The sequence below is a fragment of the Taudactylus pleione genome, unplaced genomic scaffold (genome assembly GCF_031769625.1).
Source record: "Taudactylus pleione unplaced genomic scaffold, aTauple2 ptg000393l, whole genome shotgun sequence".
Taxonomy (NCBI): Eukaryota; Metazoa; Chordata; class Amphibia; order Anura; family Myobatrachidae; genus Taudactylus; species Taudactylus pleione.
Window position 1 is genome coordinate 8,256,929 of NW_028284794.1, and position 26,398 is coordinate 8,283,326.

Consider the following 26,398-nt stretch of genomic DNA (forward strand, 5'->3'; position numbering starts at 1 on the left):
ATGTAATTACCAGATGGCTGTGAGGTAAAACCTCAATGAATGTATAGATGTATTGTTTCAGCATTAGTCCTGGGCACTTTGCTGCTTAACATCCATGTCCCCAGCTGTCAGGCTATAAACAACCTCTGTCAGAATAGGGTATATACCTCCTCTCACTGACGCATTTTAACCCCTAATCCGGTGGTCTTTTTCAAGGTGTCCAGATCGTGGATGTTGCTCCCACCCGCTGCAACCCTTTTAAACCCCCCTTAGAAGCGAGTTTTAAAAGTGATCTTGCCCATAGCAACTAATCAGATTATACTTAGCTAGAATCTGATTTGTTGATATGGGCAGATCACTTTTAAAGATCACTTCTAAAAATTCTCACTTTAGTAAATTTACCCAAAAATATCATCTTCCCATTGTCGGATGCTGCTGACTCACCACATACTACCTGCGCATGTACATACAGGTATATGGGTAAATGCCCCAGACTCTGGTGGCATCACATTTTCAGTCAGTTACAATATGGTTCATATTAAGTAGTCTGTGCCACATAAACAGTGCATACTGTATTTACATATTGTTTATACATTATCAGGGGCATATCTAACCCTTGGCCAGGATGGCACTCACCAGGTGTGTTGCCTGAGGGGGGCGCAGCCCGGCGGGACCACTCATGGCCATAGAACCTGCCTGCATCCCATTCAGTAGGACGAGTGACTGCTGCCATGAGTGATGAGTAGAACAAGCTGTCCAGCGATCTGCTCAGAGTACATCTCCCCTATCAGGCTGGGACAGTGCCAGGTGGGAATGTCCCAACCAGAGTGCCAGATTAAGGGGGGGAACATGGGGCATGTTATTCTTTGCCCTTCTCTCTCACCCATCTTAAACCCAGGGCCTGCTAGTTCCAGGGTGCCCATCTATCAATCGCTGCTGGAGGCAACTGCAGATGCCTTTAAAAAAAAACCCTATTCTAATTTTCACTGGCCATGGCATCTGCACTGAGAGAGGAGAGTCTAATGGTCAGTGAGACCAGTAAAGGGCCACTTCCATAATATGTGTGCAGTGCAATGGTGTTGTCTGTGGCACCCCCCTAAAAAAATAAAAATCTTTTTTTTTGTATTAGAAGTATTGTGTGTGTTTGTGTATTCAGGCAACACAGGAAGGCTGTGCTACCTTGTCTAACAGTCAGTGGGTCCAGTGAGGGCTACCGCCATAATACTTGTGCAGTGTATTGATATGGATCATGAAAATCAATCAATAGAACAGCTGGAGCAGCGACCAAGTAAAAGAACCAAAATTTTATTGTGGTGATGAAAAAAAACCTCTAATAAATGGAAAGTTTGCTGCAGAAAAACATAAAATTGCCAACATACCATTTACCGCACAAAGTGACAAGGAAAGGCTAAGGCCTTGGCCTTTATTTGTAAGTGGTAGTTCTGCAACTGTCAGTGAGGCATCTTCTTCAGCCTCTCATGATGATGTATACCCTTCTCACTCAGAGTGTAGAAGAGGTGTAAATAAAAAATTGAAAACCACTAAGGCTGAGGAAACAACTGTGCATTCAAATTCAGAATTGTCACAAGAGGAGAGTTTAAGTGTGTCAGCAACTGCAGTATGTGAGCCTGACCTATCCAACTCTGCGCTCAAAGAATAGCCTCCTTTCACCATTTCTGCTCCCTCTGCAAATGTGGAGATAAACAGCGCAAGTTAACATGCTAACAATCCTGACATAGAAAAAGAGGATGCTACTGTGGAAATGCAACAGGATGAGGGAGATATTTGTGTAGCGGACACCTGCACTAATAAGGATATTGATGATGAGGATGTTGTTGATGAGGATGCTGTTTCTGTAAGTTGGGCACCAGTGGAAGCAGTTCTTGCCCGTGGTAAGGAAAGGCCATTGTCATGCCCAGGTATAAGACAAAAAAATCCACCTTTTATGTGTGGAATTATTTTTACCCAAATCCTGACAACAATTGTCAAGCCATTTGTTGCATTTGTAAAGCTACAGTAAGTAGAGGTAGGGACCTTAGCCATTTAGGAACCTCCTCCCTGTTATGTAATTTGCAGTGCGTTCATGAAAAGTTTGTAGCAAAAACTGAAACTTATGCTTAAAAGTACTAACAAGCAGTTAGTATCTAATTTACATGAATCCAAAAAGCACATACCCTGGAACAATAGCTACCTAATAAAATGAACCCCCAAAAAAGTGCATATAGTGAAGCACAATTTTTTTCAACATACATAAAGATTCACAAAGGCAGCATCCCTAGATGGAAATCCCCAATGGCAGAGGTATGTAATTACCAGATGGCTGTGAGGTAAAACCTCAATGAATGTATAGATGTATTGTTTCAGCATTAGTCCTGGGCACTTTGCTGCTTAACATCCATGTCCCCAGCTGTCAGGCTATAAACAACCTCTGTCAGAATAGGGTATACACCTCCTCTCACTGACGCATTTTAACCCCTAATCCGGTGGTCTTTTTCAAGGTGTCCAGATCGTGGATGTTGCTCCCACCCGCTGCAACCCTTTTAAACCCCCCTTAGAAGCGAGTTTTAAAAGTGATCTTGCCCATAGCAACTAATCAGATTATACTTAGCTAGAATCTGATTTGTTGATATGGGCAGATCACTTTTAAAGATCACTTCTAAAAACTCTCACTTTAGTAAATTTACCCAAAAATATCATCTTCCCATTGTCGCATGCTGCTGACTCACCACATACTACCTGCGCATGTACATACAGGTATATGGGTAAATGCCCCAGACTCTGGTGGCATCACATTTTCAGTCAGTTACAATATGGTTCATATTAAGTAGTCTGTGCCACATAAACAGTGCATACTGTATTTACATATTGTTTATACATTATCAGGGGCATATCTAACCCTTGGCCAGGATGGCACTCACCAGGTGTGTTGCCTGAGGGGGGCGCAGCCCGGCGGGACCACTCATGGCCATAGAACCTGCCTGCATCCCATTCAGTAGGACGAGTGACTGCTGCCATGAGTGATGAGTAGAACAAGCTGTCCAGCGATCTGCTCAGAGTACATCTCCCCTATCAGGCTGGGACAGTGCCAGGTGGGAATGTCCCAACCAGAGTGCCAGATTAAGGGGGGGAACATGGGGCATGTTATTCTTTGCCCTTCTCTCTCACCCATCTTAAACCCAGGGCCTGCTAGTTCCAGGGTGCCCATCTATCAATCGCTGCTGGAGGCAACTGCAGATGCCTTTAAAAAAAAACCCTATTCTAATTTTCACTGGCCATGGCATCTGCACTGAGAGAGGAGAGTCTAATGGTCAGTGAGACCAGTAAAGGGCCACTTCCATAATATGTGTGCAGTGCAATGGTGTTGTCTGTGGCACCCCCCTAAAAAAATAAAAATCTTTTTTTTTGTATTAGAAGTATTGTGTGTGTTTGTGTATTCAGGCAACACAGGAAGGCTGTGCTACCTTGTCTAACAGTCAGTGGGTCCAGTGAGGGCTACCGCCATAATACTTGTGCAGTGTATTGATATGGATCATGAAAATCAATCAATAGAACAGCTGGAGCAGCGACCAAGTAAAAGAACCAAAATTTTATTGTGGTGATGAAAAAAAACCTCTAATAAATGGAAAGTTTGCTGCAGAAAAACATAAAATTGCCAACATACCATTTACCGCACAAAGTGACAAGGAAAGGCTAAGGCCTTGGCCTTTATTTGTAAGTGGTAGTTCTGCAACTGTCAGTGAGGCATCTTCTTCAGCCTCTCATGATGATGTATACCCTTCTCACTCAGAGTGTAGAAGAGGTGTAAATAAAAAATTGAAAACCACTAAGGCTGAGGAAACAACTGTGCATTCAAATTCAGAATTGTCACAAGAGGAGAGTTTAAGTGTGTCAGCAACTGCAGTATGTGAGCCTGACCTATCCAACTCTGCACTCAAAGAATAGCCTCCTTTCACCATTTCTGCTCCCTCTGCAAATGTGGAGATAAACAGCGCAAGTTAACATGCTAACAATCCTGACATAGAAAAAGAGGATGCTACTGTGGAAATGCAACAGGATGAGGGAGATATTTGTGTAGCGGACACCTGCACTAATAAGGATATTGATGGTGAGGATGTTGTTGATGAGGATGCTGTTTCTGTAAGTTGGGCACCAGTGGAAGCAGTTCTTGCCCGTGGTAAGGAAAGGCCATTGTCATGCCCAGGTATAAGACAAAAAAATCCACCTTTTATGTGTGGAATTATTTTTACCCAAATCCTGACAACAATTGTCAAGCCATTTGTTGCATTTGTAAAGCTACAGTAAGTAGAGGTAGGGACCTTAGCCATTTAGGAACCTCCTCCCTGTTATGTAATTTGCAGTGCGTTCATGAAAAGTTTGTAGCAAAAACTGAAACTTATGCTTAAAAGTACTAACAAGCAGTCCAGTGTCAGCTAGCTCCATTCTCTTAGCTAGATCCAAGTACCTGACATCTCCACCTCCAACACCTTCATCAACAATATCCTCATTAATGATTGAAAGTTGTCCTGCATCCAATTTGATATGGCTAACTAACATATTCCTCCCCTATCCAGGATTCCTCAGAATAATCCTTGAATGCTAGACCTGCTGCTGCTAGGGGTGTATCTTCATCCCAGAAGGGGACCTTGAAGACTACTAGTAGTCTCAAGAAAAAATTGACTCTTAAGAAATTCATTGCAAGAGCCAGTAAGTATGAATGCTATTACTCAGTTGCATAGTGGATCACTGACACCATGACAGCTATGCTTGTATTAGATTTGCATCCAATATCCACCATTAATGCAGTGGGTTTTAGGCAGTTAATTGAGGTTCTCTGTCCCCGCTACCAAATCCCATATAGATTCCATTTTATTAGAAAAGCAGTTCCCCGTCTGTACATGGATGTTAAAAAAACACATCATTATTGGTTTCCAAAATGCCATTGTACACAACCAGAGTGCCACTTAACCACAGATATGAGGACAAGCATAACTGGGCAAACTAAAGTGTACATGTCTGTGACAGCCCACTGGGTGGGTGAATTGTCTTCATCAGCAGTATCTAACAAACAGCAGCTCATTCAAAGGAAGGCTACTCTCTGGACCTCATTCAGAGTCGATCGTTGCGGCCGCACGGGCGAACTGGAAAAGGGGCCAGATATGCAAATGATGCACTTGCATGTTGCGTCCCTAAGTTCGGATCATTATGCACTCCCATAAAACGCCGTTCGCATAATTAGGCACGCCTGTGTTCGGATCTCCACTCCCCCGTTTTCAAGCACCTTCTCCTGTTACCACCCACAAACGCCTCAATCTGTCACTCAAACTACCGACCTGGCTGTTTTCAAGGAGAGAGACATTTCTGATTGTAGCGGCTAGTTTGCGCACGCGCATTGCGAACTTTACGCATGCGCAGTTTTAGCGAACATCGGTGGCGTACGACCGTGCGGCCGCAACGACCGACTCTGAATGAGGTCCTCTGTATCAATGGCTTCACTAAGAGGCATACCAGTGACAACCTCTTACTCAGAGAGGTCATTTCAAAATGGCTTACCCTGCTTGGACTCTCCTCATGATTTCTGATAATGCCACAAATATTGTGAGTGCATTACAGCTGGGTGAATTCCAACACATCCCATGCTTTGCTTACACAATCAATTTAACAGTGCAGAATTTTTTAAGAAATGACAGGTGCCTGCTGGAGATGCTGTATGTTGCCCAAAAATTTCAGGACATTTTTGGCATTTAGCAGCTGCATGTAAAACATTGCTGCACCTGCAAGAATAGTTTAATTTGCCATGCCACCAACTGAAGCAAGAGGTAGTAACAAGGTGGAATTCCACCCTTTATATATTCTTCAGGGGATGGAGGAACAGCAAAACGCCATCCAAAGCTGAGCCATGACATAGGGAGAATGTACCTTACTCCAGCACAGTGGAGAATACTTTCTGTGATGTGCAAGGTGCGGAAAGCCGGAAACTCTTCGCAATTGTCATTTGTGAAGTGAGTTCAGCATGGACACTGCCAGCTTGAGTGAGGTCATTCACCTAATTTGACTTTTGGAAAAGCAGCTCGAGAAACTGAGTATGTTGGACTAGTAGATCAAGTCCTTTATTCGCTTTGCCAGGATTCAAGGGTTGTCAGCTTCTTAAGATTGGATCAGTACATTTTGCGACAGAGGGCCAGATTCAGAGCCGCTCGCTCTGACAGAGCGCTCGCTCTGACTCAGGCCCTTCCTTCTATTTTTTTTGTAGCCACCCACAGCTAGTACAAGCGGCCAGGATGATGGTCGCGATAGTCAAGACTTGGGCTTGTGATGAGACCCTTGTGGTAAGGGTCAATCGCAAGCCCCAGAGAGCTTTCGGCTCTAACAGAGCCAGAAGCTCTCCACTGACATCACTTGTGATGTCAGTGGGGCCGCCCCCAAACAGCAGGCGTTCTCATGGGAACGCCTCCGTTTGGGCAGCAACCCCCCCGGTCCGCCCACCAAATGGGCCGAGCTGTCAGTCAACATCGACAGCTCGGCCCCTTTGGTGCGAGACCCGGAGCGACGGAGTGCCCATCGCTAGCCGGGTCTCACGCATGAACACGACGGAGCCGGCTCCATCGTGCGCATGCGCTGTGGGCCACCATCGACACAGTTGCGAGCGCTCTGCGCTTGCGACCGGGTCTGAATCAGGCCCAGTGTTCGACCCTAGATTTTTTTTCCAAATCTTTTTTATTCAGATTTTGTCTTTGAAATACATTGAAACAATAACAAATTGTGATAAAGATATAAACACAGATAGATCGCATACTGGGCCTGTCTCAGACCCGCTCGCAAGCGCTGAGCACTCGCAAGCGGGTCAATGTTGGCCCAGTGCGCATGCGCACAAGGGAGCCGGCTCCATCGTGCGCATGCGCGAGACCCGGATAGCGCCGGCCAAGCCGTCACTCTAGGTCTTGCTACAAAGGGGGCGTGGCTGCCCAGACAGAGGCGTTCCCATGGGAACGCCTACCATTTTGGGCCGGCCCCACTGACATCACAAGTTTTGTCAGTGGGAGTGCTTTCGGCTCTGATAGAGCCGAAAGCACTCCAGGGCTTGCGGCAACGTGACCCTACCACAAAGGTCTCGTTGCAAGCCCGATGGTCGCGATGGTCTTGACCATCACGACCATCTTTTTGGCCGCACGCTATAGCTGTGGGTGGTCACCAGGAGGCCGCTCAAAAAAAACAGAGGGACGGCCCTGATTCAGAGCGAGCAATCTGTCAGAGCGTCCAGCTCTGAATCAGCGCCCTTGCTACATGAACATCATTAATGTAAATTATGAGTAAAGAATACCAAAACTATTTATCTGGCAAATGGGAAATATGAGGTAATCATGAGAAAAGAATGGAGAGTATATAGATGTCCTAGATACAAACAGTACAATAGTTTAGGGAACAAAACAAAATAAGGCAAGGAAAAATATGTTTTTTTGCCCACAATATAAAAAAAACAAATTTTATGATGCTAAAGAAGGAAGAGAAAAAAAAAGAGAGAGAGGAGAATAAAATGAGAGATGTCATGAGTACCTCTTATATTTGAGTATGTATTATAAGGGCACAGTTGTGCCCTTATGTTAAGGCTGCATCTAAAAAACTGAAATTCTCCCATAGAGAGTTCTGGAGGGGGGGCATGGTGTTTAAAGGGCTATACTTCAAAAGGTTTAGGAGGTACTGAGTTGAAATTTGGAAGGGTGTGGTAGAACTATTGCTCAGTGCTGCATGCCAAATTTCAGGGCATGAACTTAAAAAATGAGGATTTGAGAGTAATCTAAAGTTACAACTGTCACTTTTTTCTGACACTCTCAATTAGGAACACTTTTCTGCTGTTCTGTATGGGGGATTTTTGGGGTTCATTTTATTAGGTAGCTATTGTTCCAGGGTATGTGCTTTTGGGATTCATGTAAATTAGATAGTTACAGTATTTAAACTATTACCATTGAATATATAGGAAATGTCAACTTGTTGCGCAGCCTCAGTGGTAGCCTCCAGCAGTTGTACACTTGGGTGCACAAAGATGGTCATCGTTTGTGGGCATTAGCAGTGGTGGGCTCGGGGGAAGGAAGCCAGCGTTAGCTGCAGCTGGGACCTGGGGGTAAGGTGCAGGGGGGTAACGGGCGTTAGCTGCGGCAGGGACCCGAGGATGGTTGCAGGCATTAGTGTCAGTGGTGAGGTTGGCAGTGCAGGCGGCGGTGGTGCAGGCGTTAGGACCTGGGGGAGATAGCAGCACACAGATGCAGGCTCCAATCTGGAAGATCTGTGATACCTGCATCTGTGTTTAAATAAACAAACACAGAAACAAAGATGGGATCAGTGAAACCCGTCTGTGCTTATGTGTTTAATTTAAAAAAAAAAACCTGTGTAAAAATAACAAAAATGGCGTGCCCCCCCCAAAAAAAACAACGAGTATCGGGCTTTGGAGACCCAGTACTGGTTATGCTTAAATACAGGGGACAAATGAGGTAGGGTTCCCCTGTATAAAGCACAACCAGCAGAAGGCTTTTCGGAACTAATTCTAGTTGCAAAACTATGGGGGCAAATGACGTAGGGATCCCCCGTATTCAGCGCAACCAGTACTGGGCTCTGAGCCGGTCCTGGTTCTGGAAATACAGGGGGAAAAATGAGTAGGGCCCCCCCTATATTTACCAGAACCAACACCAGACCCTTTCCTGTGGGTGACGCCACAGCCAGGGGAGCCCTTTCACCGGGCCCTTCAGCTGAAGCATCACCCCTGACAGCTAGTCAGCCCAGGCCGGGTATCCCTTGGAAGCTGTGGACCCCACAATAAAGGGTGATAGCCTGGGGTGGTGGGTGCCGGGTTGATTATGTAAAGTGTGTTGCAAAGAAATAATTAAAATATTGTCTTTTGCTGTGAAACTATAGTTCCCAGCAAGCCTCTCCCGCATGCTGGTACTTGGAGAACCACAAGTATCAGCTTGCAGGGCATTACGGGCCCGCTGGAACCTGTAGTTCCACAGCAAAAGCAATATTAAAAAAACACAGAACACACACACCATAGAAAAAAAAAATATTTAAACATACATGCACACACATATGCACACACTATCTCACATACTGACCTAACATCCCTAAAGCCCATCTGTCCTCTTCTCCAGTAGATTATCCATAGCGTACCTGTAATAAAAAATCCATACTCACCTCCTCCTATGTGTGGATCTGTCCTCTTCGTTCCAAAGTAGGAAATCAAGGGTCTTGACAAAAAAAAAAGCATTTCCCCAGCAACAGACATTAGTAGTGTTCTCTAAGAACACTACTACCCGAATGACAGCTCCGCCGCAGGATTTTTACTAAAAATAAGTGATACCTAGGGGTTGGAGTACAATTTTACTAATTCTACTCCAATTGCCCTGTAATAACTACAGGTGAAACTAAAATAATGTGAAAAGGGTGTGAAAACACCCTTTTTAACTTTATTTTAGTAAAAATAATGTTAATAAATAGAGCCCAAAGAGAGATAAAGGTTGCAGGCAGACACAGACAAGGTAAGTATAAACAGATAATATCAAATAAGCAAGTTATTCCTTGCTAATAGTAACCAACACTACCTTTATATTCAGCATGAACACCTGTAGTTTCTGGACTAACGTTTGGACGTGAACCACAATTTATACCCAAATGTTTCTGAATAGTAGGTTAACATACCTCAATATCATGAAACACATTTAGGTTAATACTCAGTGCTATAAAGCTACTAATTAAACCTTGCGGCCAGTATATAATCAAATTAACATAATGTCTTCATATTCAGCATAAACATTTGTAGTTTCTGTGCTAACGTTATAACGTAAACCACATAATATGCCCAACTATTTCTGAATAGTAGGTTGAAATACCTCAATGTCATGAAAACACAATTAGATTGATAGTCAGTGCTATGAAGGTACTAATTTACACTTTGCAGCCAGTATATAATCCAATTAGCATAATGTGCAACAGTAATTGGGTCATATATATTCAGTGCATATCAAAAAGGAATGTTTTTTGAGATTGTGCATTGATATAAATAGCATTATAGATCATCACTTGGTTGCCATTAAAGGTAAGTATAAATTCCAAATATCAACCATATATCTGCTAGACACATTTAAGTATAATGCGAAATGAGTTTTGTAGCTGAAAGAAGGAAAGTAGGCATATGAGATGACTCTCCACTTCTGCTTTCACTCAGAGTGGGTGCAAGCCGAGTGATGAGAGAGTGGGGAGTTTAGTGTCCATAGAAACAACAGGGTGGTGGTATATGTTAAAGATCCGTGGGTGTTAGGTGGGCTCTGTTACCAAAGCATTGCAGAACCCCAAATGTGCCTAAGACCAGTCAATGTACCACCAGAGGGGTTAGAAAGGTACCTGTACATTCATATGCTGCCTGCAGATAGAAGGTAGTCTGCGCTGCGCTGCCCTTAGCCGTCTAATCAGCTGTAAGAGAAATCTACAGCAAACAAGTGTATGCTGTAAAGCGTCTGTAGCGTGTAGCACAGTGGCGATCACGTGACGGCGGTCAGCTGATCGGGCCTATGATTGACGTGCGTTTCGCCCGAAGGCTTGTTCACAAACGGAATGCCCAGAAATGTCCCATCTCCACATGTCAGTATTTACATGCGGGCTGGCCAATCCGAACCTCATATTTTTGATTGATGTTTCCTCTGGCCAATAATCTATCAGCCATGAGGTTAACCAATCGGTGTGATGTTAGAAAGAATGATAGCTGTTTCAGCCAATCCAGATTAGGCTGTATCTAAGCTTAGTAAACGATAGAAGGTTCATTCAATCCTAAACAGATTGGAACTTATTAGTAGAACAACAAAAACCTTTATTACGATAATCTATATTGCTGCCATCTGTATTGTAGTTTTAATAATGCCCAATAAAGGTTTTTGTTGTTCTACTAATAAGTTCCATTCATTTTAGGATTGAATGAACCTTCTATCATTTACTAAGCATCGGCGCTGTGGTGGCTGTCAGATCTGGGGGTTGCAATGGGATCTCTGGCACATGCCCGGTGGAGCTGCTCCATACGCCAGCCGTGCTATGCCAAGGTGTATGGAAGATCATAGCACTGCGCATGCCCAGTAGGTTCAGAGTCACACACAATGGGATCTCTGGCACATGCCCAGTGGAGCCGCTCCATACGCCAGTCACGCTATGCCATGGTGTAAAGAGGATCATAGCACTGCGCAGGCCGAGTGGGTCTGGAGTCATACAGTGAAAGTGGGATCTCTGTATTAGAAACTGACTGTGCGGTTAAAGTTGCACACTTGCGGCACTGTTGGCGCTGTCCCAGACTTAGACACTATAGTGATTTCTTGACTTTAGAAACTAGTACTGGGCTGTTTAAAAGTGAGGTCTCTGTATTACAAACTGACTGTGCATTTGAATTTGCATACTTGCAGCACTGTCAGCACTGTCCCAGACTTAGACACCATAATGATTTCATGACTTCAGAAACCGGTAGTGGGCTTTGTTTGAAAGAGGGGTCTGTATTACAAACTGACAGTGCGTTTTAAGATGTACACTTGTGGCACTGTCAGCACTTTGGTGGTTTGGTGGCTGCCAGCTGCGGGACTTGGGATCTTCGGTGCATGCCCAGTGGAGCCGCTCCATAGCCATGCAGCGCCCCGCTAGTAGTACTATGCTGTGGCATAGTACTACGGCATAAGGAGGCTCATACAGTAGTAATGCACATGCCCAGTGGGTCGGGAGTCACACACAGTGCATCAGGTCCCTTCCCCCAAAGCAACAAGAGCCTTTAATTACTATAATAAAGGATGCTCTGTTAGCCATTTACTGTAAGCTGTCAGCTCAAGGTCTACCCTTGAGTCCTAAAAGGTAAGGAATGGTGACCATTGCCAAGGAGACCATCCCCCATCTGCTTGGACAACTGATATGCCACTATGATTGTGTTGGTTACTTATAATCTGAATGTGCGTTTTAAGATGCACACTTGTGGCACTTCTGGCACTGTACCAGACATGAGAACAAACAAATGGGTAGAAAGTCACATAACCTGCACTTGGTTAAAATCCATATAAAGGGGAGGATATCCCTTTAAATAATCATACAAATACAGACTGAATGTAAGTGACCCATCCCACAGTAGACCTATATTGCTCGTAGGCAAAAAACCGGGAGAAAAAAGTGCATATAGTGAAGTACAATTTTATTCAACATACATAAAGATTCACAAAGGCAGCATCCCTAGATGGAAATCCCCAATGGCAGAGGTATGTAATTACCAGATGGCTGTGAGGTAAAACCTCAATGAGCGTGTAGATGTATTGTTTCAGGATTAGTCCCGGGCACTTTGCTGCTTAACATCCATGTCCCCAGCTGTCAGGCTATAAACAACCTCTGTCAGAATAGGATATCCACCTCCTCTCACTGACGCGTTTTAACCCCTAATCCAGTGGTCTTTTTCAAGGTGTCCAGATCGTGGATGTTGCTCCCACCCGCTGCAACCCTTTTAAACCCCCCTTATCCAATCTGTACACCGCCGGCACAGCTGATCTCTATACAAAGGCAAACTACATTGTCCATGATAATTTGTTGCGCAAACCCTAAGCTGACAGTTTACAGTATATGGCTAACAGAGATTCCTTTATTATAGTAATGAAAGGCTCTTGCTTGCTTTGGGGGAAGGGACCTATACACTGTTTGTGACTCCCGACCCACTGGGCATGTGAATTACTACTGTATGAGCCTCCTTATGCCACATCATAGCAAGACCAGCAGGGCGCTGCATGGCTATGGAGCGGCTCCACTGTGCATGCGACGGAGATCCCATGTGCAAGTCCTGGAGCTGGCAGCCACCACACCACCAAAGTGCCGACAGTGCCACAAGTGTGCATCCCCTTTTTCAAACAGTGGGTCTGATTCAGAGTCGGACGCTATTTGCGCTCGCTCGTTCAGAAAAAGGGGGTGGCTATTTAAATGAACCGCTCTTTGCAGTCTGTTGACGCCTCTATGTCTGAATGAGCGAACAAAACATGCGGTCGGTTTTTTGAAAAATACGCCCCCTGGCCGCTCGCATCATACGTCATGTCCGCTATTTATTAGATTAATCGAATACATCGAACAGCGTATGAACTGCTCGCTATTCTTGTGGTTGGATTTTCCTACCGCAATCTTGCGAGCAGTTCTGGCTACAAAACACCCCACTGACATGGTCGATGACGCTGCTTTGTTAATTATGCACACCCTTAAAATGCCCGTTTTGACCTTTAGGCACGCCTGCTTTCTGATTCCCACTCCCCGTTTTCAAGCACCTTCCCCTGTTACCACCCACATACGCCTCATCCTGTCACTCAAATTTTCAGGCATTCTCTATATTGCAAGTACACGATTTTCGGCCGCACTGAATGGTTCCCGCATGCGTATTAGAACCCATACGCATGCGCAGATGTGCGACAATCGCTCAGAATGAACGAGCGGCCGCTTACGAGCGGCTCTGAATGAAGCCCAGAGCCCACTACCAGTGTCTGAAGTCATGTCTGGTACAGTATGTAGTGGGTAGAGAAAGTTAATATGTGCACACAAAAACCCTAGCAGCGGGTAACTGATTTTCTATGAAGGTATCCCCACACCTCCACCAGTACAAGACAACAACCAAATGGGTAGAAAGTCACATAACCTGTGTCGGTTACTTATAATCTTTTACATTATGGTTTGCAAACCATAATGTAAAAAATTTGAAGAAGGCACCAATAGCAGCTGCTATTGGTGCCTTCTTCAAATTTTTTACATTATGGTTTGGCACTATTTATGGCTATTTTATAATTTATAATTATATTATATTTTATATTTTTATTGATTTTCTTTTTTTGTATGGCCATATATGAAATTAATTTAATGGAAGTTAAATAAAATAATTTTTAAGAGATATATATTTTTTCAATACCGATGGACATCGGGATTTAAAATGAATGTCTAAGTCGCTTATGCAATTGGAATAAGGTGAGCATGATATTATTTACTATTATTCTGACTTAATGACAACCGATTTGCACTATGGAGGCATGTTTTATTTTCTTCACATAACGACTACTGTCAGGATTTGAGACCCATCCAGATCGATTCATCGTTGCTATTGCAACCACCGTAGGACCACGGTGTTGATTTGTGTCCATTGTACTGATCTCACCTATAAAGGGTGTGTATAGTCTATATACTTTCTTTTTTGGTTTTTATCACAGATTTACACTATATTTTTTTCCATTCTCTTTTTTTCCCCACTGATCCTTGGGAGCGCCGGAATACTTCTATACAAAAAACCAGCATGTGAAATGACAGTTGGTGTGACTCCCCTATTTGAATTTTGAACTGTGCTGCAGCCCTGCCTCTTACCAGGGAAGTCCAGGACCAGAGCATTGTGTCACTCCTGGCAGCAGGGTGGTGATGCTGGCACCATGCAAGGCAAAAGCACAGCTCGTGGGGTGGCAGCAGTGCCGCCCACAGAGCCTCTGTTTGAGGTGCCACTACATACAGTACCATCTGTAATTATACTGTATATTTATATTACCATACTACAGTATGTTGGGACCAATGCCAGCATCACAGACTAGTTTTTGTACTACAGTATACTGTATTTGTTTGTTGTTATTCAGGTAGAGACTTTTCGTGCAATAGGATTTTTGGTATAGTCCAATTGCTTACAGTGGCCCTGATTCAGAGCCGGATGCTATTTGCGGTCGTTCGTTCACAAAAAAGGGGTGGCTATTCAAATGAACCGTTCGCTCTTTGCGGTCTGTTCACACCTTTATGTCTGAACGTGCGAACAAAACTTGCGGTCATAATTTTGAAAAAGACGCCCTCTGGCCGCTCGCATCATGAGTCATGTCCGCTATTTATTAGATTAATCGAGTACATCGAACAGCGTATATTGTGAGCAGTTCTGACTTTAAAACAACCAAGTGACGTGGTCGATGACGCTGCTGTGTTAATTATGCACACCCATAAAACGTCCGTTTTGACCTTTAGGCACGCCTGTGTTCTGAATTCCACTCCCCATTTTCAAGCACCCTCCCCTGTTACCACCCACATACGCCTCCTCCTGTCACTCAAAATAGCAGGCATTCGCTATTTAGTGAACAAACGATTTTCGGCCGCACAAACTGGTTCACGCATGCATATTAGAAACCGTACGCATGCGCAGATGTGCGAACATCGCTCGGAATGAGACCCAGTGCTACAAGTGTACAACTTCAACCACACAGTCAGTATGTAATAAAGAGACACGCCTCTTTTAAACAGAGCCCACTACTAGTTTCTAAAGTCATGAAATCACCATAGTGTCCAAGTCTAGAATAGCACAGATAGTGCCGCATGTGTGCGTCTTAAAATGCACACTCAGTTTGTAATACAGAGATCCATCTTTCAAACAGCCCGCTACTAGTTCTTAAAGTTATTAAATCACTATAGTGTTTAAGTCTGGGATGCACTGTGTGTGACTCCTGACACACTGGGCATGTGTAGGTGCTATGATCTTCCATATGCCACGGCATAGCGCTCCCATTGCAACCTCTACACTGGGCAAGCGCCAGAGATTCCATTGCAACCCCTCGGTGCTGACAGCCACCACAGCGCCGACGCACAAGTTTGCGTTTTTAAATGCACAATCAGTTTTTAATATAGAGACCTCTCTTTTAAACAGAGCCTACGAGCCCACTACTAGTTTCTAAAGTCATGAAATCACCATAGTATCTTAGTCTGGGACAGCGCTGACAGTGCCGCAAGTGTGCAACTTCAACCGCACAGTCAGTATGTAATACAGACATCCCACTTTTGCTGTGTGTGACTCCCGACCCACTAGGCATGCCCAGTGCTATGATCATCCATACGCCATGACATAACGCTACTGGCGTATGGAGCGGCTCCACTGGGCATGCACCAGAGATCCCATTAAAACCCCTTGGATCTGACAGCCACCACAGCGCCAACGTGCCGACATTGCTGCAAGTTTGCGTTTTAAACACACAATCAGTTTGTAATACCGAGACCTCTCTCTTTTAAACAGAGCCCACTACTAGCTTTAAAAGTCATGAAATCACCATACTGTCTTAGTCTGGAACAGTTCCGACAGTGCTGACAGTGCCGCAAGTGTGCAACTTCAACCGCACAGTCAGTATGTAATACAGACTTCCCACTTTTGCTGTGTGTAATTCCCGACCCACTGGGCATGCCTAGTGCTATGATCTTCCTTACACCATGGCATAGTGCGACTGGCATATGGAGCGGCTCCACTGGGCATGCACCAGAGATCCTATTTTAACTCCCCGGAGCTTAGAGCCACCACAGCACTGACATGCCGACATTCATTGCCGCAAGTTTGCACTTTTAAAGGCACAGTTTGTAATACAGAGACACCTCTCTTTTAAACAGAGCCCACGAGCCCACTACCAGTTTCTAAAGTCATGAAATCATCATAGTGTCTTAGTCTTGGACAGCGCCAACAGTGCTGACATAGACACAAGTGTGCAACTTCAACCGCACAGTCAGTATGTAATACAGACATCCGACTTTAGCTGTGTATGACTCCCAACCCACTGGGCATGTGCAGCGCTATGATCTTTCATACGCCATGGCATAGTGTGACTATGGGCTCCACTGGGCATGCATCATAGAACCCATTGCAACCCCTCCACTGGGCATGTGCTAGAGATCCCATTGTAAGTCCTCGGAGCTGACAGCCATCACAGTGCCGACATGCCAACATTGCTGCACATTTGTGATTTTAAATGCACAATCAGTTTGTAATACAGAGACACCACTTTTAAACAGAGGGCCTGATTCAGAGCCGGACACTCTGACCAGAGTGCTCGCTCTGAATCAGGGCCGGGCTACCTAAAATTGGAGCGGCCTCTTGGACGCTCGCATAGCTGTGGGTTACCACCCACAGCTTATGCGAGCATCCATGATGATGGTCGCGATGGTCAAGACCATCGCGACCATTGGGCTTGCGACTAGACCCTGCGGTAGGGTCTCATTGCCTCAAGCCCTGGAGTGATTTTGTCTCTATCAGAGCCAAAATCACTCCCACTGACATCACTAGTGATGTCAGTGGGGCCGGACCCAGACGGTAGGTGTTCCCATGAGAACGCCTCCGTCTGGCAGCCACACCCCCAGCACGCCCACCAAAGGGTGCATGCTGTCACTCTCCATTGACAGCACGCCCCATTTGGTGCGAGACCCCAAGCGACGGCTTCCCCGTCGCTCACCGGGTCTCACGCATGCGCACGACGGAGCTCCCTCCGTCGTGCCCATGCGCACTTTGGCACCATCGACCCACTTGCGAGCGTACAGCGCTCACGAGCGGGTCTGAATGAGACCCAGAGCCCACTAATAGTTTCTAAAGTCATGAAATCATAATAGTGTCTTATTCTGGGACAGCGCTGGCAGTGCCGATAGAGCCGCAAGTGTGTGTCTTAAAATGCACTGTCAGTTTGTAATACAGAGATCCCTCTTTCAAACAGCCAGCTACTAGTTCCTAAAGTTATGAAATCAATATAGTCTGGGATGCTCTGTGTGTGACTCCCAACACTCTAGGCATGCGTAGTGCTATGATCTTCCATATGCCATGGCATAGAGCGACTGGCGTTTGGACTGGCTCTTCTGGGAATGCACCAGAGATCCCATTGTAACCCCCCAGAGCTGACAGCCACCAAAGCACCGACAGTGCCGACATTGCCGCAAGTGCGCGCCTTAAAACGCACACACAGTTTGTAATACAGAGACCTTTTAAACAGAGACTGCTACTAAAGTCATTAAATCACTACCCTGGCCCAGCACCGACATTGACGCAAGTGTGCAGCTTCAAACACACAGTCAGTGTGTAATACAGTGCTGAGCATGCCTATGAAATATTTTTATATAAAAGTACAGGACTCACACAATTAATGATTTAAAACTTTATTAGACATTCTTCTACAGCCCCAATTCCATGAGGAAAATGTTGTACTACAGTATATTGTACAGAATCACTGCTTCTGTCAGCCTATCATCGGGTGGTGATATAGAAAATGCATTGGAAATCAGACACATGCGCTTTGTAATTTGGCAAAAGTGACACCTGGTGGACAAAAATTTGTATCACATGTTCTGACTTTTCAGTGCTACGCTACGTTCCCTTACAAATCTTTCTGTGTGGCGCGACTCATGGCGTAGTGTGTGGCGCGTGATGCATGGCGCACTACATGGCGTATGGAGCAACAAACTAGCTGGGCACATCTGTAGGTACCAGTGGGCCCTTAATGCCCCACCTGCTGGTACTTTTGGTTCTCTAAGTACCAGTTTGCGGGGATGCCTGTTGAGACTTGTAGTACTACAGCAAAAGACATTAATTATATTTTCTTATGCACCGTACTACACAATCAACCTGGCACCCACTGCCCAGGGGTGCTGGGGATAGCCCCGGGCTATCAGCCTGGGCCTGGGCTGCCCTGGAGAGGGGGTCCCCTTTATTTTGGGTGTCCCCAGCTCCCAAGGGATCCCAGGCCTGGGCTGACTAGAGGTCAGGGGAGATGCTTTGGCTGGGTGGGCAGTGGCATCACCCCCCGCTAGAAAGGGTCCAATGCTAGTCCTGGTAATTACAGGGGTACCCTATGCATTATTTACCGCTCTATTTTCAGAACCAGGACTGGCACAGAGCCCAGTGCTGGTTGCACTGAATATTGGGGGACCCCTATGTGATTTGTTCCCTGTATTTTGGCAACCAGGACTGGTGCTGGGTGTGCTTCATACGGGGGACCCCTACATTGTTTGTTCCCTGTATTTAGTACAACCAGTACTGGATCTCTAAAGCCCAGTGCTGGTTGTCTTCTTGGCAAAGCGGTGGTACACTTTTAAAAAAAAAAATGTACACAGGTTTTCTTTGTTTATTATGAACACAAAAGCAAATACGGGTCTCACTGATCCCGTCCATGCTTCTGTGTGTATGTACAGATGCAGGTATCATGAATATTTCAGATCTGAGCAAGAATCTGTCTGCTGCTACCTCCCCTGGGTCCTGCAGCCTGCACCACCACTGCCGCTAATGTCCCCGGGTCTTGGCTGCAGCTAATGCCTGCTATCACCCCGGGTTCCGGCTGTAGCTTACGGCTGCCTCCTTCCCCAGAGCCCACAAACCGCATTGACCTGCCATCTTGGTACACCCAAGTGAAGCCATAGTGAGTACACCTGATGGACGCTCCTACTGAGGCTGCGCAAGTTGAAACTTCCTATCTTTTAATGGTGGATTTGTGAGGTAATAGTTTAAAAACTGTAACTTTCTCAATTACCTAAATCAAAAAAGCACTTACCGTTGAACAATAGCTACCTAATAAAACAAACCCCAAGTCTAAATTTGCCCCCTACCCTGAGTTATGCCTTCCCAAAAATCCCCCATAGAGAACAGCAGAAAAGTGATCTTAATTGAGAGTGTCAAAAAAACTGACAGTTGGAAATTTAGATTACTCCCAAGTCCTCATGTTTTATGTTATTGCCCTAAAATTTGGCGTGCAGCACCCAGCCACAGTTCTACCAACCCATGCCAAATTTCAGCCCCGTACCTCCAATAGCTTTTAAGGTGTAGCCCCTTTCTCTATGGGAAAATTCCATTTTCTTCGAGGGGACTCCTTACCATATTTGTCCCCTGTATTTTGGCAACTAGGACTGGCTCTGATTAGCCTGGTGCTGGTTATGCTTTATACAGGGAACCCCTATGTCATTTGTCCCCTGTGTTTAGCACAACCAGCAATGGGGCTCCAAAGCCCAATGCTGGTTGTGCTGTGGGGGCACGTCATTTTTTATTTTTATAATACACATTCATTTTTTAAAACAATGTGGATCTCACTGATACGTCCATGCATCTGTGTCTTATTGATTTGATTTTCTCAGGTGCAGGCTTAGTACCAGTGAGCCCCTCTCTCGCCAGCTGATGTTTCTGTGCACGGCCCTGTTGCTGCCACTTCTCCACACCCCCGCTGCTGAAAATGCCCCCCACACCTGAAGCCTGCCCCCACAGCCAGTTCTCCTTCTGCATCCTTAAAACACCTCATGTGTGCTGTCTGCTCCTCCACCCATGTTAGTGTACCTGTTGTCCTTCTGCCCTGCAGGTGGACCAGCTTGCTCTTCAAAACCCTGATGGTTAATAAATTATAAAAAGCAATGAAATTCCATATACAGAAAACCTTATGGTTTCACATGTCCCATTAAGGCTTCTTACACATGATCTGAAATTTCACAAAACCTACTGAATTTGTGCCACTCAAACAAAAAAAAAGCAATGAAATTATGATCATTAAGGCTGATACCTTATTGGACGTGTTCCTTGCGCAATACAGATATGGTATGCCATCAAACCCTGTGATTAACTGCAGATCCAGCACTCTCACAGAGTGAGATTGCTGTCACTCACAAAATGGTGGAGCTGCTAATTCACAGAATTGTGTGCTCATTGGAATATACACATGCAGTGTATGCAAATGAGGTCTGAGCAGTTATGTGGCACACTTATCCCACTGAGGGCCCACACTATTTCCATTCGTTCACCACAACAATCCCACTGGGCTTCAGCATCCTTCTCACTCCATACATCCATTTCATTCAGAATACACATTCAGCTCCCTAATTGCTAAAACTATAATACTCTGCCTATGAATGTACACTATCTGTGCCTTAATGGGACATTAGACATTTTGTCTATGGAATATATATATAATTGTTGAGGGAGTTTAATGCAAAGAAGAAGAAGGATCAAAATTGGTATAGAGAAGGAAATGTATCATAAATACGATAGCAATTTTTGGTGTAAATACTAATTAGTATTCTCAAATTAGGGGTAAATTTACTAAAGTGAGAGTTTTTAGAAGTGAGTTTTAGAAGAGATGTTGTCGATAGCAACCAATCAGATTCTAGCTAATATCTTCTAGAAGGTGCTAGTTAAATGTTAGGAAGAATCTGATTGGTTGCTATGGGCAACATTTCTTCTAAAAATCACTTCTAAATACTCTCACTTTAGTCAATTTACCCCATTGTGTCCAGTTTGTCAATGTACAAACCAGTGGTCGAAGTGGGAATTTTGAAGTGGTGGTATGGAAAATGTAAGGTTGTAGGGGGCATGCCCACGCTGAGGCACGCCACTTTTATTCAATATAGTGCACCACACTCTGGTATCCCTTAAACACATTATGCCATTCAGTAGCAGTACCCCTAATACATTATGCCCATTGAATTCTCCTCATAGGGTATACATTAAAAAAAAACACACATTAAAAGAAAAAAAAAGAAACAAAAATTTAGAACATAAAAAATAAAACACATAGGCTTCACATGAAAAAAAAATCACACACACACACACATTGTCATCGATAAGAAAAAAAACAAACACATTACCCACAGGGAAAACACACACACTCACAAATAGGCCCCCACAGGAAAAAAAACACTCTCACATATAGACCCCCCACAGGAAAAAACACTCTCACATATAGGCCCCCTCGCAGGAAAAAACACTCTCACATATAGGCCCCCTCACAGGAAAAAACACACTCACATATAGGACCCCCACAGGAATAAACACTCACATATAGGCCCCCTCACAGGAAAAAACACACATATAGCCCCCCCCACAGGAAAAGACACACTCACATATAGCCCCCCCCCCCCAAAGGAAAAACAAACTCACATATAGGCCCCCCCACAGGAAAAAACACACTCACTTATAGGCCCCTCCATAGGAAAAACACATTCACATATAGGAACCCCCACAGAAAAAACACACTCACATATAGGCCCCCCAAAGGAAAAACACACTCACATATAGGACCCCCGAAAGGAAAAACACACTCACATATAGGCCCCCCCACAGGAAAAATCACTCTCACATATAGGCCCCCTCGCAGGAAAAAACACTCTCACATATAGGCACCCTCACAGGAAAAAACACACTCACATATAGGCCCCCACAGGAAAAAACACTCACATATAGGCCCCTTCACAGGAATAAACACTCACATATGGGCCCCATCACCGAAAAAACACACTCACATACAGGCACCCCCCCAAAGGAAAAACACACTCACATATAGGACCCCTCCACAGGAAAAACACTCACATATAGGCCCCCTCACAAAAACACACTCACATATAGGCCCCCCCACAGGAATAAAACACACTCACTTATAGGCCCCTCCATAGGAAAAAACACACTCACATATAGGCCCCCCACAGGAATAACACACTCACATATAGGCCCCCCATAGGAAAAACATACTAACAAATAGCCCCCCCACAGGAAAAACACACTCCCATATAAGGCCCCCCCATAGGAAAAACACACTCACATATAGGCCCCCACACACGAAAAACACTCACATATAGGCCCCCCCACAGGAAAAACACTCACATATAGCCCCCCCACAGGAAAAACACACTCACATATAGGCTCCCCCACAGGAATAACTTTCTCACATATAGGCCCCCCACAGGAAAATCAAACTCACATATATAGGACCCCCCCACAGAAAAAACACACTCACATAAGCACCCTGGACGGTAATACTCACCAGGTGCTTCTATAAATAGTCAGTAGAGCTGAGGAAACCTGACCTGCTCCATGTAGAGGGATCCAAAAGCCATGTAAGACAGTCACAGAAGGAGTGGAGATGAGAAGGGGAGCAGGGAGCGGAGTCCCGACCATAGATAACCCGGCCGCAAACCCGGGGGAGCCGGAAGCAGCAGCAACGTGAGGAGCAGGGGAGGTTAGGCACAGAGGGAGTGAAGATGTGGTCGGGAGCAGGGACTTCCATACAGCGGCAACCCGTACCCACACAGGGGCCAGGACCAGGGGGAGGCACATGGGGAGATGAGAAGGGGAGTGGGGGCAGTGTCCGCATTTCCGACCATCGCCAATCTACAGCTCCGCGGCAGTCGAGCAGCAGTCAATTGATGAGGAAGGGAGGGGACAGACAGAGGGCGTGCTGATGACAAGGGAAGGAGCGGGGACCAGAGATCCATCCATCCAGCTGCAGCAGCAGCAAACCAGGAGCAACAGTAGCGGTAGTCAAGGGCCATCCAGCGAGAGATAATAGAAGATATTTCCAATTATTAAGCATTTCTGAGACTTATTTTTATAACCGCTGTGAAATTAAGATTGCATAAAAGGAAAGGTCTGCAGTTTTTGGAATGCCTAAATATTGGAAATGTGTAGAGACCTTTCTAAATGATGTCAACTCTGGGAGTACCGGTAAAGACCTACCAAGACATTGGATAGAAATAATTTCAGATTTACAAACATTGACCTTGTTACCTGAAACTACACCGAATTAGTCATTATTGACTCATAGCTGTGGGGATGAAAGAGGAAGGATCGGACACGAAAAGCAGCATGTTGTCTGCAAACAAGGGTACTTTCAGTTTCATGCCCGCAATTGAAATACCGTAAAAATGAAGGGACAAATGAAGCGCAATAGCTAGTAGTTCAATTGCTACTGCGAAGAGGAGAGGGGAGAGAGATGGCAGCCTTATCTTGTTCCTTTTCGGATAGAGAAAAAAGGGATTTTCCCTCCAGCACACTGTAGCAGAATCAAGAATACTTAAATCCTACATGATAATAGAGATTCAGAGGTATTAGTTACATACATTTGCAAATATATGAATAAGCACCAGGCCAATCGTCAAGGCTCCTCTATACTGGCGTCCCTAACATTAAGGGGTTCACGTCTGAGAAGCAGGGTACCCCAAAAAATTCCAGCCAAGGACCATCCCCAGGGCATCACACAAAAAGGGGATAAAAGGTGATAGTGAAGTGTAAAGGATAGATGTGTAAAGATAAATCAGTAAGTGGTAATGAAATGTGAAAGAATTAAAATGACATAAATAATATACAAACAATTAGAGAAGTAGTTTATTCAGCTTCTGATGAGTCATAATTGAACTAAAAATTGGCTCATGGAATATGGGTGGCATTAATTACCCTGCTAATAGATGAAAAATTCTCATCTACATATCTAAACAAAAAATTGACATAACTTTCATACAAGAAACTCATCTTGTCTCATCAGAAACAGTTAAACTTCAAATGCTCAACTGGACATTGGTGGCTGCAGCCCCATTTGCCTCCAAGGCTCGTGGTGTACTTGTCTTGGTTAGAAGATCTTTGCATTGTGAAGTAACAAAGACAATTGCTGGTCCTGATGGCAGATATGACATTGTGGAATTATCTATTGGCAAAGCTAAATGTGCTGTCTGTAATGTTTATGCTCCTAACACTTATACAAAATCTTTCTTTCACCAATTATTGGCTAAATTATCGATATACTGTAATGAATCTCTGATAAACTGTGGAGACTTTAACCTTATTTCTTCCACTTATTTAGACAAATCACAAGTATCTTCAAAGTCAATCCCTCTTCAGAAATTAGGAATTCCTCTATTAGCTCGCAGGCTACACCTAGTTGATGTGTGGTGGGCGCTACACCCAACAGAAAAAGACTTTAATTGCCTATCCTCAGTCTAGAATTGACTATATTCTCATGTCACAATCCATGTTCCCTAATATGTTTGAGTCAAATATAGAGCCTATACTACTGTCTGATCACGCTCTCGTATGGTCGGTATTACATATTTCTGATGATAAAGGCCCACACAGACTTTGGAGATTTCCTTCCCGCTTCTCACAATCTCTCAAATTTTGTAACAGGCTGGAAGGAAGTGGCATGAGAGGAGTATCGTATTAATAATTCTCATGCAGATTCTCACCCCCAATTAACCTGGCGAGCAGCAACAGCAGACCTCCATGGTGCAATTAATCCCTGACACTATTGGACGGCCCGGTGGTGATGTTGCATTCTTGTGTATTTTAGGCAACATGTAAAATGTCGCCACCACTGGGTCCTTTCAAAAATTGATATTCGGTTCTGATTATTACCCCTTCTTGATATGCTTGTTCAATAATGTTGTTATATTGCTTTTTGAAGTTCACAAGTGGGTTAAACATTAAATTCTTATAACAAGTGATGTCATTAAGTTGTTTCATTGCTTCTGTTTTATATTGTTCCTTACCCCATAGTACAACATTACCTCCCTTATCTGAGGGTTTCACAACTAGATCTTCCCATTTCTGAATTTCACTAAGAGCTTGGAGTTCTTCTTTATTCAAATTAGTAAAAGATTGACGATGCTGGTTCTTATTCACAAATAATTCATCCAGGTCTCTAGACACTAAATTCATGAACGTACCTACTACTGGACATACATTAGGCTGTGGGAAAAATGTTCCCTTTCTTTTACATATTGGTCTTGTTGTAAGTTCAGAACTTTCTGTTTCACCACCTAAATCTTGTAGTATAGAGAGAGCTTCATTTTCTTCACATGACAAATCTGTAGTTAAAATTCCAGTCGAATTATTGGTATTTGGTTGAGATTGATTACCTTTATCTACCGAATTAGACGAATAAAATTTAGTAAGGAGAAGTCTCCTACCAAATAAATGGAGGTCCCTTTCCCATTTCCATCTATCAAAATGAACCTCTGGGGAAAAGGTCAGACCCCTACTCAGAACGTCAAGGTGTACATCACTCAATTCCCTATTAGATAGGTTAATAATTTTCAACCTGTCATCATTATTGTCTATCAATCCTATTTCCTCCTTGAAGGTTATGAGAATATTGCAAAATAATATATCACCAATTTATTTATGGATAGGGTCCATATCATATTCCATCCTATTCACAGGATGTAGAAAATAAGAGCACTTTATTAGCTTCAATGATTGATTATTGTTTTGGTATATGGTAAATATTAATATAATGAATATTTCACTGTAATAAATGGTGGTCATTAATATAATTTGTAATGGTTTTAATAATATTTATTTTGGTAATTTTGACATAATTATTTAAATAGAAATGTTTAAATCCCATAGCAATAGGTTTAATCCAAGGGGTAGTCTTTAGCCTCTGTGTACATAGTAATTCTATCAAAGGCAATAACAAGCAATGGGAACGCTGACAGGCGATTTCTATTGGCTATTAGGGACATCAATCAAGGAAAACTGTGATGATTGGATGGAGACCAGAATATAGTTTGAGGCAGCCCGGAGGTCGGGTTGCTCCTATGACTAAGCCGAAGGGCGAAACGCGCGTTAGGATATGTATGCACAGACACGCGATGCATAGCGTGCTCTGTGCCCTGTAAACTTTATGTCTCCACACTAACTCCTGTAGTTGTATCACTAACGGGGTTGCCGTATATGCTGAGAGACGCTGTTGTACTGCATATGTTTAGAACTGCAGAGAATGACACTTACGTATGTTAAACAAAGCAGTACCAATATAGGGATAGTTACTATGTCAGTATCAGCGGCAGTGAAACAGTAATATAACTGCATTATGAGATTAATGATAGCGGA

General features: G+C 44.2%; 1 protein-coding gene across 1 annotated transcript in view; it reads right to left on the reverse strand.

Moving 5' to 3' along the window:
* Positions 1–1,612: 1,612 nt before the first annotated feature.
* The window catches only part of LOC148507447 (NXPE family member 4-like), a 56,143-nt gene continuing 31,357 nt past the window's right edge, over positions 1,613–26,398 (reverse strand). The window contains exons 5-7 of the mRNA XM_088446104.1: positions 4,062–4,114; positions 3,895–3,946; positions 1,613–1,664 (exon numbers count right to left, since the gene is read on the reverse strand). Coding sequence (XP_088302230.1) covers positions 1,613–1,664; positions 3,895–3,946; positions 4,062–4,114 — 157 coding nt within the window. The remainder of the gene's footprint in view (positions 1,665–3,894; positions 3,947–4,061; positions 4,115–26,398) is intronic.